General features: G+C 47.4%; 1 protein-coding gene across 1 annotated transcript; it reads right to left on the minus strand.

Annotated features, from left to right (window-relative positions):
- Positions 1 to 1,267: 1,267 nt before the first annotated feature.
- Positions 1,268 to 10,167, minus strand: LOC149371809 (uncharacterized). The gene is made up of 3 exons (XM_089585308.1): positions 9,956 to 10,167; positions 4,140 to 4,251; positions 1,268 to 1,367 (listed from the first exon to the last, which is right to left on the minus strand). Exons 1-3 carry the CDS (start codon positions 10,065 to 10,067, stop codon positions 1,268 to 1,270), a joined length of 324 nt encoding a protein of 107 aa, XP_089441434.1. The 5' UTR covers positions 10,068 to 10,167.
- Positions 10,168 to 12,598: the final 2,431 nt, after the last annotated feature.

Below are 12,598 nucleotides of genomic sequence, written 5' to 3' on the forward strand. Positions count from 1 at the left end.
CTGCAATAGGCCGCAGCATTGACAACGGTGAGCGAACTCTCGCCATCAGCCATTAACTGACACCTGCCAGGGTGGCAGGGTGGGGGGCTTTATTGTACAGCCGGCCAAATCTTTAGCTGGCGTGCGTGACGGCCGCGTTTTTCGTGCTCCTGCAGTTTATGACGGAGCAAACTTGCGAAAATATCAAATCTAAGCACAGTTTCACTAAGCCCGTGCTTAATATTAAGCTTTGGGCAAGTTTGCTTCGTCGCAAAATGCAGGACCGCAGAAAAAGCGGCCGTCGTGCACGCCAGCTAAAGTTTTGGCCGGCTGTACATATGAAGCCAAACAGGAATTTCTTACCACTAATGCGGGAGAACAACCCGTTCCTCTCGCTCGTAACGCCACGGCTGTGACAACCTCGCGAAATACTTGCGTCGACCTCGTCTCCGAGAATCAGGCATTGATGCAGCAAGTCCAGCACATATTTATCTATTTCTCCGACCACAAAGCTTCCCTCATGACAATCAAGAACTGTTAGTGGAGTGTTTCGTGAAAAAGAAAAATGTGTGAAAAATAACAAGTTGCCTGTAATTGTACATACATGTCTTGCTCGAATTCTTTGCCTCAGTCTATCGAAAATCTCAAATTTCGCATTAGGAAGTAACGTAATCGTCGGAAATTTTTCAGCCGCTACTCCTCACCCTTCCCTCTCGCGCCAGGACACCCCGTAATGGCGCTCACTACATCTAGTTCTATTGCCGCTGCAAATACAACAGGGGTGCCCTAATAACGTTTATACATCCGGGCACTGCGCACGTATTTAAAGAACCTTCACAAACTCCCTGCCTCATACTCAGCGGGGTAACTGCCTGCATACTAAAGGTAAAAGAGATCTTCCCAGTCCATTAACACCACCCCGAAGTAGGCGACGTTACGAGCCTGGTGATCATAGCTTGCTCAAGAAAAATTAGTGAAAGCTATACCTGAGCCAAACAATAAATCGCGTACATATCGCATGTGTCTGGTTACTCCTGGTCAGTAAATTTGAGGAATGCAGGAATTTCACGCATTGCCTTCCAAGGTTTCGCCTTATTCCACCCTAAACAGCAAATTACTTCCTGCCGCGTGCACTTTTAACTGGAAGTACTATAACTGGGTTCTGAGAAGTTAGCTTGTCATTGATACTGTTGTCTAAACTTCTTATTTTTTTCCTTACGCTGCTCTTTGCGGCGCATAAGCACACATAGCGTATGGCATAATGCATGCCTTTATTCGATGTTTGGATTTAACGGCACACAATGCTCGGCTTGCAGCAGACGTCTTGCAAGCTACCTCGCGTGTAGAAGCATCCCCTGCCTGGATACCCCAACGTACATTCTTCCACGCTGAAAAAAAAACGAAAGAAGAACTCAGAAAAGAAGCGAGAATAAAATCTAAACTATGCATCTAATGTTTGATTTCATCTAACTAGGGAAGCAATGAGCGTGCATCTAGCGTTTCGGTATAGTGACGCGAAAACAAAAAAAAAAGGAAGGGGGTTATGGATTTATGGCAGTTTAACGTCCCAAAGCGACTCAGGCTATGAGGGACGCCGTAGTGAAGGGCTCAGGAAGTCTCGACCACCTGGGGTTCTTTAACGTGCACTGACATCGCACAATACACGGGCCTCTAGAATTTCGCCTCCATCGAAATTCGACCGCCGCGGCTGGGATCGAATCCGTGTCTTTCGGGTCAGCAGCCGAACGCCATAATCACTGTGCCTAAAAAAAAAAGAATGAATCGCAGTTCTCTTTGGAACTTAAAGCCTAAATCCACTGATCACTGTTTCGACAGCAGGCCTTGTCGTCGTCAGGGCGGAGGCTTCTTAGCTAGTTAAAGTTTGTGCTTCAAGAACCATCTCCTCTCTTCTGCTGTGGTTCCCGAAATCCGGATTAAATGTGAAAGCAGAGATTTTATGAGTGGGAAGAGAACCTAATAACTTTCAAGCACCTCTCTGCTTGTTCGCACCTTGCATGTATCACTCAGGTGTATTGTTTAATAACTTCCTTCTCCGTCTGCCTATAGCGTCTTTCCCGCCCCTTGTTGTGTACTTCCCTTTTGTCCCGATGAGGCTGTAGTCACAGGTTCAACCCCAGACCAAGACAAATTTTTCTTCGGCAACGAAGTTTCTGTGGAACCTGTATAGCTTTACTTTGTAGGATATATCAGCCTTTAAGTGGACGCTAACGAATAATTGCTCCGTAGTTAAAATCTACTGCACTTTGGGGGATGCCCCCAAACACTGGTCTATCATTAACAGCCAAGATGTCGGGGATTCAAAATAATGCTCCTCATCGCCCTCCTCAACTTATTCAGGCCGATGCGCAAAAAGATAAAGATAATGAAAACAGGTCGGGACCACACCCCTCTGCGCCAATTCCGCCCACGCCACCTGGGCACACCCAGTTAGGACACTCCGTCAGATTGCCCACTGACGTCATCGGGGTACGGGCGGCTAAGAACGCGTGATGTGGTGTCGCCCTAATCGGTTGCGAGCTACTGCAAGCAGGAATTTCAAAATTTTTTTATAAAGTATAGGGTCCATGCCGAGATTTTTAATTTGGTTCGATACTCACAAAGTCTGCCTCTACAGATCTGTTGCTTGCACTAGAATATGACCATCAAAATCATTTCAGGGTCCCTTTAACATTTTTCGTAAACTGTTCACACTTGGCGTTGTTCATCTATTCGCTCTCACCCTAGCGCATGCTAGCTGCCCGAGTTATCTCACGTGGTAAAATGACTTCCTTGTTGAAGGAAGGCTCCCGAGTTCCACTCTCGGACTAGGACCTAGTTTTATTCATTCTAAGAGGATTCTGGTGTGGGCTAGTTGGTTCATTCTTAATAAACAGATTCACAACAGCGCTACGGAACGAGGACAGAAGGAACACGAAAAACAGCGCCCGTCCTGTGTTTTTCGTGTTCCTTCTGTCCTCGTTCCGTAGCGCTGTTGTGAATCTGTTTATTAAGTTTTATTCAACTACGAAGTTTCTCTTGAATCTGTATTGGTTTGCTTTGTAGCCGTATGGGTGCGCTTGGGTGGATGTTAACAAGTAATTGCCCCCTTCCTACAATTCTACTGTTTATTGAGGGATTCCCCCAAACTCTTGTCCTACACCGTTCTCACTTCGAGTTTTTGATCAATTCACTCCTGCAGTACAATGTGCCTGTCGTCCCGGTCAGCTCATATAGATGGCAGAGCGACTGCCCTGGTAAGGAGTTGTCCCGCATTACAACCCCGGACCACGTTGAATTTTTCTCGGACAATGAAGTTTCTGTTGGAGCTGTATTGCTTTCTTATTTTTCGTACCCCTATAGATGCTCTTGGTTCGGGTGAATGCTGATAAGTAATTAATTCCTTGTTACAAATCTTCTCCACTTTGTGGGATTCTGTTAACCACTGAGCCAACCGCGTTCCCACTTCTAGTTCTTGCTCAAGTTGCTCTCTCACTGCCATATATAGCCGTCCTGGTTAGCTCAAATGGTTGATCGACTGCCGTGGTGAGGCAGTGGTCCCGAGTTTCAACGCTGGATCAGGACGAGTTTTTCCTCACCTTCGACGTTTCTGTAGAAGCTGTTTAGCTTTCCTTTTTAGCCGTATGGCTGCGCTTGGGTGGATGCTAATGAATAATTATCCGCTTTTTACACATATACTTCACCTTGAGGGATTTCCATAAATACTGGGCCGACAGCTTACTCACTTCGAGCTGCTGATGAAGTCGCTCTCGCCCTGCCATATATAGCCACCCTGATTAGCTCAGTTGGTAGAGCAACTGCTCCGGTGAGGTGATTGTCCGGGGTTACAACCCAGGAACAGGACCAATTTTTTCTTCAGCAGCCCATGGGTGTATTTACTCCCTTGCTACGCTAATGAGTATTTACTCGCTTGTTACAAATCTACTGCCCTTTGGAGGATTCCCCTTACAATTGACCAGCGTAATTTTCAGTTACGGATCTATGTCCACCCTCTGTAGACGTCCCAGCTTTCACTGTAGGACATGCACAGTATGTGTCCGTGACTAGTACGTATATTTTCTCCTGTTTGCAAACAATATTCTGACCTAATATTAGGACGCCCGCGACGAAAATATTCTTAAAGTTGCACATGGTCAACTTACAAACTGAATTCAACAATGCCCTCTTCTGGTCTGCACTCTGCTTGCAAGCATGTGCCATCTCCCAGCGTGACGAAGCCCTCCATCATTCTCTTTCTTTCAAAGAGACACCTACCTGCGTGAAGAGAAAAGAGGCATGAAAGAGTGAATTGGAGGATATATATCTGAGGGTCGCCCAAGAAGGGCTCGAACCTTGCAGACGCCTTTAACGACAAAGTGAAAGACGTGGAAATTAACACATTCCTCAACTTCAATTATTCTTTCATTGGCCAATTATTTTCTGGATGCTACTCATCCGCTGCGGGACATTTTTTGCAGGATGGTTCGGTGGTCGTTTGTTACTACATCCCAGTCGTTAGCATCGAACCACGAAGCTTTTAACAGTTCCGCCAGACATATGTTTCGCAGTAACTTGTTTTGTAACCAGATGTGGGCCATGGGCCCGGTGGGTGCCAGCGTTCCCTGAAGCTGTGATTGGCAGCTTTTTCCCTGGAGTACTTCTTCTGCACTGTATGCTGTCGGAAAGAGGAAAATTAATATCATCGTTTGCCTTTCACTTTCAATGTCAAAGACAATTATTATTCGATATCTTCAGTGTCAATTCGCCCTTCACTTTTCTCCCCTTCCTGGTGCGAATAAACAGCCCTGGTAGCTGTGCCTACTGGGCTCCCCTGTCGGCATCTTGAGACGGCTCCTTCCTATAGGTATGGAGAGCATCAACTAGATCACATTCATCGGTCAGAGGTGATCACGCGAACCATAATGATTGAGTTATAATTTTCTATTACGACCTACATATACGACGTGGATGACGCAGCATACTTCAGAATAACTCCGAAGTACAGCTATCGCATACAAAGCGCAAGTCCTTCATGGCAGTTCACCTATGACTGAGTACTTCTGATTTGTTTGGGGCCAGACAGGGGGTCGAAACCAAAAGGGGGTATTTCCTTTACTTTGATAACAAAGTTTTTAAGCGGAAGCGTTAGTTGGGCGCCTCGACGGCAACGTCGATCTTCTGGCGGTGCACATTAACCTCCCTCTATGCAGTAATCCTTCCTCTTAGGCGCTGACAGACATAAAAAAATGAAGCCTTGGCTTGATGAGAATTTGCTGCCGCAATCTGATGTTATCCAAACAAAAATTGACTGTGGTTTGACCAATGGGCAACGGCGTGGCAATCGCAGCGGCGGCGGCATCTCAGGGGTGGTGGTGAAAACTTTATTTACAACTGGGGAGTTTGGGACACACAGGTCCGTGGGCCCCCGCACGGCCCCACTGCACTCAAACGTTCATGTCCCGGAGGCTCATGACGCTGGCAGCCCGGCCGGTGGCGATGGCTTGCTTGGCCGGGTCCTCGGAGCGCAGTAGGGTCTCCCAAGCCTCCCAAGTGCTAAGGTGCTCCAGGCCCCGCGGAGGAGGATCCGCCGGGCAGAGGAAAAGGATATGGTCTAGAGTGGCTTTGGGGTGGTGGCAGAGGGTACAGGAGGGGTTTGTGTGGACTTGGTGATAGCGCGAGCGTATATAAGGGGAGGGTAAAGTGCGTGTTTGGAGCCGCCTCTAAAGTGTTTGATGATAATTGTCGAGGGAGGGATGGGGTGGAGGGTAGAGCCGACGCTCGGCTTTGCAGGCCTGCGTCATTTCACTGAATGAGTGCATGCGCTCCCGCGAGGGCCGCCGGTGCCCGGTTGAGAGAACCTCGGGCTAAAGCGTTGGCGGGCTCGTTTCCGGGATTACCGGAGTGGGCAGGCACCCATATCAACTCCACGTGGCGGGGTGGGTGTGCGGCGAGGGAGTTCAGCATGCGAAATGCAGGGACGTGAACTCTCCCGCGAGCAAAATTTAGTATGGCAGTTTTAGAGTCGGATAGAATATATCGGGCCTCCGTGCGTGTGAGGGCCAGGGCAATGGCGGCCTCTTCGGCCTCCTCCGAGGTGGCAGTAGGGGTTATGTGAAGGGTGGCAATCGGTTGGAGGGAGGGGTTCGTGATGGCTACAACCGCGTCCTCGCCCGTGCATGCGGCATCCACCCAAACGGCATACGTTTCCGTGCCATAGTGTTTGTGGAGTGCCCGTGCGCAAGCTCTGCGGCGGGGTTCGTGGTAGGTGGGATGCATGTTTTTGGGGAGAGGTTTAATAATTCACGGTGAATGTGGCGGGGGACCTGGAGCTGTGTGGGATCCGTGGCTGGTAGGTGGATACCGAAGGTGTGTAGGATGTGTCTGCCGGTGGTGGTTTTCGTGACGTATGTATTGTGCCTGTCGGTGGGCCTCGATAAGCTCCCCTACCGTATTGTGCAGGCCTAGTTGGAGGAGTTTTTCGGTTGAGGTATTTGGGGGTAAGTGTAGTGCTGTCTTAAATGCTGTTCGGATCATGGCATCCAGGGTGGAGATTTCCCCGGCCTGGAGTTTCAGGTAGGGGAGTGTGAAGGGAAAGCGGCTGAGGACGAAGGCATGAATGAGACGACATAGGTCATGCTCCTTCATGCCCCGGTGGTGTGCAGAAACGCGGCGGATTAGGTGGGATATCGACACCGTCGTCTGCTTGAGTTTCCGTATGGTGAGTGTGTTTTTCCCGTTGTTATGGATGTGGAGGCCCAGTACCCTGCGAGTGTTTACCTCCGGGATGTGCCGGTTTTCCAGTGTCACCATGATGGGGGCTGTGGGGCAGTTTCGCGTTGTGGGGCGCATGATAAAGAGCTCCGACTTCTCCGGGGAGCAGGAGAGTCCGATACTCCGCGCATGTGTTTGGGTGAGGTTAGCTGCCGATTGTAGAGTATTTTCTATGTCTCCATCACTGCCATGGTTGGTCCATAGCGTGATGTCATCGGCATAAAGTGTATGACGAAGGTTGGTTTGTAGATTGCGGGCAAGGGGAATTAGAGTGACATTGAAGAGAAAAGGGGAGAGGACGGATCCCTGGGGGGTGCCAACCCCACTAAGGGTGTATGGGGGGGATATGTGGGGACCTAAGTGAATTTCGGCCGTGCGGTTAGTAAAGAATGCTTGAATATAGGTGTACATACGTTAACCTATGTTCAAGGGGGAGAGGGCTGCCATGATCGCTTGATGGTCTATGCGATCAAAGGCCTTGGAGAGATCCAAGGCTAGGACAGCTTTTGCGTGACCCGGAATGAGGGGATCGAAAATGTCTTGTGTGAGTTGGAGCATGGCGTCCTGTGCCGACAGGAAAAGAAATTAAACAGTAACTGTCTCACATTTCTCGGTGGACACCCGTCATCAGTTTTTATAGGAAGGCAGGAAGTGAAAGAAGAAAGAGAAAGAGGGGCCGTAATGAAGAAAACGAAAATTGCATTTGAGGAAAGGAAATTACGCAGTAACTGTCTCACACTCGCTCCTCGCGCATGCGCAGTTGGGGCTCTCCGGGGCTCCGCGAAATCGCTCACACCAAGCGTAGTGTTGATTCCACAAACAAAACTGTCCTTGAGTTTCTGTCAGGCGTAGATTACAAACGGAGCAGACCTCTGATTCATGAATGTGTGCAATGGTTTTACGCGAGAGCGTATACAGCTAGTTCGGTAGAAAAGCCGCCGGCGTCGTAGTAGTAGTAGTAGTTGTCGGCACCACGCGTCGTAAAAGATCGTATCATGCCAGCCGTTTGCCGCAGAATGTTCCGGATGGTGTCATACGATTCAACGTTTCCTGCAGCATAAACTTACAAGTTAGAGCCTAGCTTCCGGCAGGAATTCGAGCCGGCAACCTATGATCGGGGGGGCTGCGGGTGTCCACCGAGATATGTGAGAGAGTTACTGCGTCCTTTCCTTTGCTCAAATCCAATTTTCATTTCCTTCATTACGGCACCTCTTTCTCTCTTTCTTCTTTCACTCCCATGTTTCTCCCTTTCCTTACTGTGCGGTTCAGGTGTCCACCGAGATGTCAGAGAATTACTGCTCCATTTCCTTTCCTCAAAAATATGTTGCGTTCAAAGCTGTTTCCAACGGGCAAGGCGTCGCACCGAACGGGCGATGGCGTTCCTTGGACTCCCTGGCAGCGCTGCAACACGCTGTCGCAATCCTAAAGGCGACGCTTAAGCACGCTTAATCACCGACTCGCGAGGGGCCTGTCGGAATGTCGAACAAGGCTGCACTCCCTTCCTAGCCTATCGAATCTACCAAAATTGCATACGGGATACGGACCCCGCACACAGTTACCTTATATGGGCCCCTGCTCATCAGGGGTTGGCAGGAAACGAGGCAGCAGACGCAGCCGCACGCGCGTTCTCTCACCGGGCTGTTTTCTCCTCCTCATCCGATCACTAAACCGATCCTAATCCGATCTATACCTTCAAAGATATTACAACCTACTATCAAGATAGTCATCGCCTTTACCCTCGCCTATGTAAAGGCCTGAAAAAGGCGGATGAGCGGCTCCTTCTCCGCCTTTTCACCCATACATTGCTGTGCCCGGCAGCGCTAAAACATTTTGACCCTTCCTTTAACGGCAGCTGCCCGCCCTGTAGTGCGGTGTCTTCTGACACCTATCACATGGTGTGAGCCAGCCCCTTCAATCCGGCTATTTCCCTCATCCCCAACCCAACCCGGGAGGACTGGGAGGCGACCCTGCTCGGCTGCCACGACTTACAGGCCCAACAAGCCTTAGCCTGGCGCGCCCGGGCGGCGGCCATCGCCACTGGGGTCCCAAATTAGGGACCTCCACCTAGTGCTTGTAAGGATCGGTCCCTTACGGGCTGATCCAAATATACCTCTTGTTCCTTCCAAATGTTTTCACCACCATCACCACGCTTAAGCATCCTCCAATTTTTTTGTTTTCTTTTCAATGGGGAAGCTTCTCGATTTTTAATGCAATGCGTGTAGCGTATCTCATTTACATTCACTTCCAGGTTTGCGCGTTTTGCTGGCTGGCTACATAACTGTGTTTAAAGATTATTATGCGAAAAAGAATGCGCCGCTAAGGCTCCGCTAGAGCACTTGTCGGGGCAGCTAAAAGTGAGCGCAGGCACAAGTAATATTCTTATGAAGCCGGATAACGCTGTTACAAACGTGGTATCAGTCATGATGGGTGGATCCCTTGCGGAAGATTAGTTTAGGAGCTCATATGCCCTACTCCATTCACTTGTAGACTACCGGCCCTCTGCTTATCGAATTACTGACTAAGCATTTTAGACGTTTTACAAGCAGATAGAATATAAATTGCCCTTTCAGCTATATATAAAGCTCAAGACAACCTTTTCTCCACAGAGCTGCACTTTGGAGGGACAGAAAAAATGTGCTGATGTCCTCGGGCACTCCATCATAGGGACCGACACATAATTGCTACTGAGAAACGTGGAGTGGCCATTTTAAATTCAATAAGAGTTTACTGTCGGGCTTAACTCCCGACTCTGCCAAAAAAGAAATGCACGGAGAAGGCTTTACAACATGCGCGAAGTTGCAGGCGTGATATAATTTGTCGTGGTGTATGCATTTTGCAGACGGTGTGGATGAAGTTGGGCTGTCACACTTAAAATCTGACAATATAGGACTGATCTATGCAGGAGTTCGAGTTTGGAGCATGCGCTTTTGCAGACGTGCGGATTAAAAACACCGCTTCCTTTAAACCGTGAGCTTGAATACTAAAGTGCGCAAAAGGGCAAAAGCTCATAGTGCACTTAGGACATGCTGAGCTTGAAAGTGCTGAAGAAGCTACTCGCTATAAACGCACTGCATGGGGCTGTGCCTAGTTAATTATTCCTTACATAGACAGCACAATAGACGACTAATTCGCCTGAGACCCAGCAGAAGATATCTAAAATAATGACAAAAAGTGGTGCTTGCAAAGTGAGGGTTCGTTTCTTACTCACCATCACTGAGAACACGCACTCGTTTTGGTGAGAGCACCCGAGCAGGTAGTCCTAGGCCTATCAGTGTGGCAAATAAAACCAGGCCGACGATGAAGCGGCACAGAGTGGCCATGACGACACGCAAGAGCTCTCTACTTCCTCCTTTCCAAGGATCGGGGGCTTTTAACAGCGGCTGTGTACACGCGCAACACTATAAGGCGTGCACCAGGACACGTTGCAGACCCAGGGTGACGACACGTTGGGCCTTTCACAGCAGCTGTGTCCAAGAGGGCGAACCAATGGCACATTTGGGGAGCCGCGGCATTCATCACACCATGGTATCCAGGGAGGCTTACGCAGAAGTTGTTCGGCAAACGACGGCAGTCACGTTCCCATATTTCAGCGCCGAGATGTGGCGCTGCCTGGATCCACTCGCTTCATTGTGCAAACGAACACAATGAGGCGTAACCTACGGCCTGGCTGCGCTGACGATATCAAGGCGTCAAGCGATATCAAGGCGTGCAAAGAACGATCCTGCTGCTTGTTTATGCGAGTGGAAAAAAAAAGTTATGTTGCTCTTCATTTGCATATACACACACTTCTGGAAAAGAAGAATGGCAACTCACTGGCAGCGTATAAATCATCCATATTTGCGATACTTGAGAGATGTCTCTCAAAGCGCTGTATATTAATCAGTGTAAAGATGACGAACAAGCTTCCAGTCTCTCCTCCATTCCCAGGGCGATGAAGTGTTAGCTCTTTCGCAGCCGCCACGAGTCCAAGTCTACTGAAGCTGAATAAGGTCAATACATAGAACATATTAAAGAAAACAAAAAATAACAGATTAAAGGTCTTCACGCTGTACCACTAGCTATAACTGACCTAAGCGAAACAAAATAAACATGTTCTGGTCGGGTACTCAACCGGAACACCATTCCGGTTGACATCCCTGCCTTCCCTCTACCTCTTTATTTATCTCTCGTAATAATGAAAAAAAAAACATTTTGAGAAAAGAACAACAAGGAAAATAAAAATGTTTTATTCTCTTCGGTCTTATCCGTCCAGTGATTTCTTTCTTTCTTTCTTTCTTTCTTTCTTTCTTTCTTTCTTTCTTTCTTTCTTTCTTTCTTTCTTTCTTTCTTTCTTTCTTTCTTTCTTTCTTTCTTTCTTTCTTTCTTTCTTTCTTTCTTTCTTTTTTTCCTTTTTCCTTTTTCCTTTTTCCTTTCTTTCTTTCTTTCTTTCTTTCTTTCTTTCTTTCTTTCTTTCCTTCCTTCTTTCTTTCTTTCTTTCAAGACGCTGGTTCGATCCCGGCCGCGGCGATTGAATTTCTTTGGAGGAGAAATTCTAGAGGCCCGTGTACTGTGCGATGCCAGTGCACGTTAAAGAACCCCAGGTGGTCGAAATTTCCGGAGCCCTCCACTACGGCGTCTCTCATAGCCTTAGTCGCTTTGGGACGTTAAACCCTATAAACCAAACCATCTTTCTTTCTTTCTTATTTGATACAATTTGGTATAAACTGGCTCGGGAGGCAATAGCAAAAGGCCCTGATGGGGCCTGACTAGGCTATGCCCCCCTGACAGCACAAGCAGCACAAGTGTACATATGATTACACATCATAAGCAGACCAAAGTAAAACACATCAATACAGAATACAGAAAGATACACACCGTCTTAGAAAAGGAAAATAACTTATTTGAATTGTAATAATACAAAAACATTTTCTTACGTACTGCATCAAGTTTATCAGTAAACAAAAATGTTTCACCAAACAAAAATTTATAATGTGAAATGCAATCCAGTGTGTATAAGTAATGAAATATGACCTATAGTGCACGATGGTAATACAACATAATACAGATTAATAGCACCAAGAGTTGGCTCAGGAGTTAAACCCATGCACTTCCTGCTCAGATATTGCTTTAACTTCCTTTTCCAATTGAACAGGAGACACAACAGAACTTATTAAGTTTAATATGTCATTGTATTTGTTGTGCTATTTGCGACGATAACCGCTGTAAGCCATAGTTTGTACGTGATCTGGCCCTAACTATTTCGCTCTGTCTTAGTTCACACGGGGACTGTATAGCTTGATAGTTTTCTTGAAATTTCGGTATATCTGCACGGTATTGGCGTAGCGCTTCCAGAGATAGTTTTTGTTTAAACAGTTGTTTTAGCTGAAGAATGCTATATCTGGTAAAATAAGGGGCAGTGCTTTCCGTGTAGGGCACGTTTCCAATGGCCCGCATAGCTCGTTTTTGTAATGATAATAGGTATTTCATATTTGTCTCGGTTGTCGTTGACCACACCAGAGAACAATAAATAAGACGCGAGTGGACAAGTGCATAATATATTTTACGTTTAACCCCAGACGGGAGAAATGATCTTATTTTATTCAGTAAGCCAACTGCTCTAGCTATATCTGCTCTTAAGGCGTCGACATGAGGTGTCCATGACAGGTTTTCATGGAACACGATTCCTAGTAATCGGATCGTTGATGTGTGTTGAATGGATACTCCCTGAAATTCTATTGGTAAGGGTGGAAAATGTGTTGGTCCTTTCGACCTAAACAATAAATATTTTGTTTTTGTCGTATTCAGTTGCATCCTATTTGAGTTTAACCATGTATTTAAATTTCTAAGCCAATTATTAGCTTCCGCGCATATT

The sequence above is a fragment of the Amblyomma mixtum genome, chromosome 1, assembly GCF_055824585.1.
Source record: "Amblyomma mixtum isolate Tamu chromosome 1, ASM5582458v1, whole genome shotgun sequence".
Lineage (NCBI taxonomy): Eukaryota > Metazoa > Arthropoda > Arachnida > Ixodida > Ixodidae > Amblyomma > Amblyomma mixtum.

Bases quoted from the DNA above. Each gene is read 5' to 3' on its own strand.
- LOC149371809 (XM_089585308.1), bottom strand. From the start codon at position 10,067: ATGGCCACTCTGTGCCGCTTCATCGTCGGCCTGGTTTTATTTGCCACA. The intron at 4,252-9,955 runs GTGAGTAAGAAA...CTCTTCACGCAG, and splicing joins AGTGCGTGTTCTCAGTGATG to GTAGGTGTCTCTTTGAAAGA. The intron at 1,368-4,139 runs GTAAGTTGACCA...TTTTTTTTTCAG, and splicing joins GGCATTGTTGAATTCAGTTT to CGTGGAAGAATGTACGTTGG.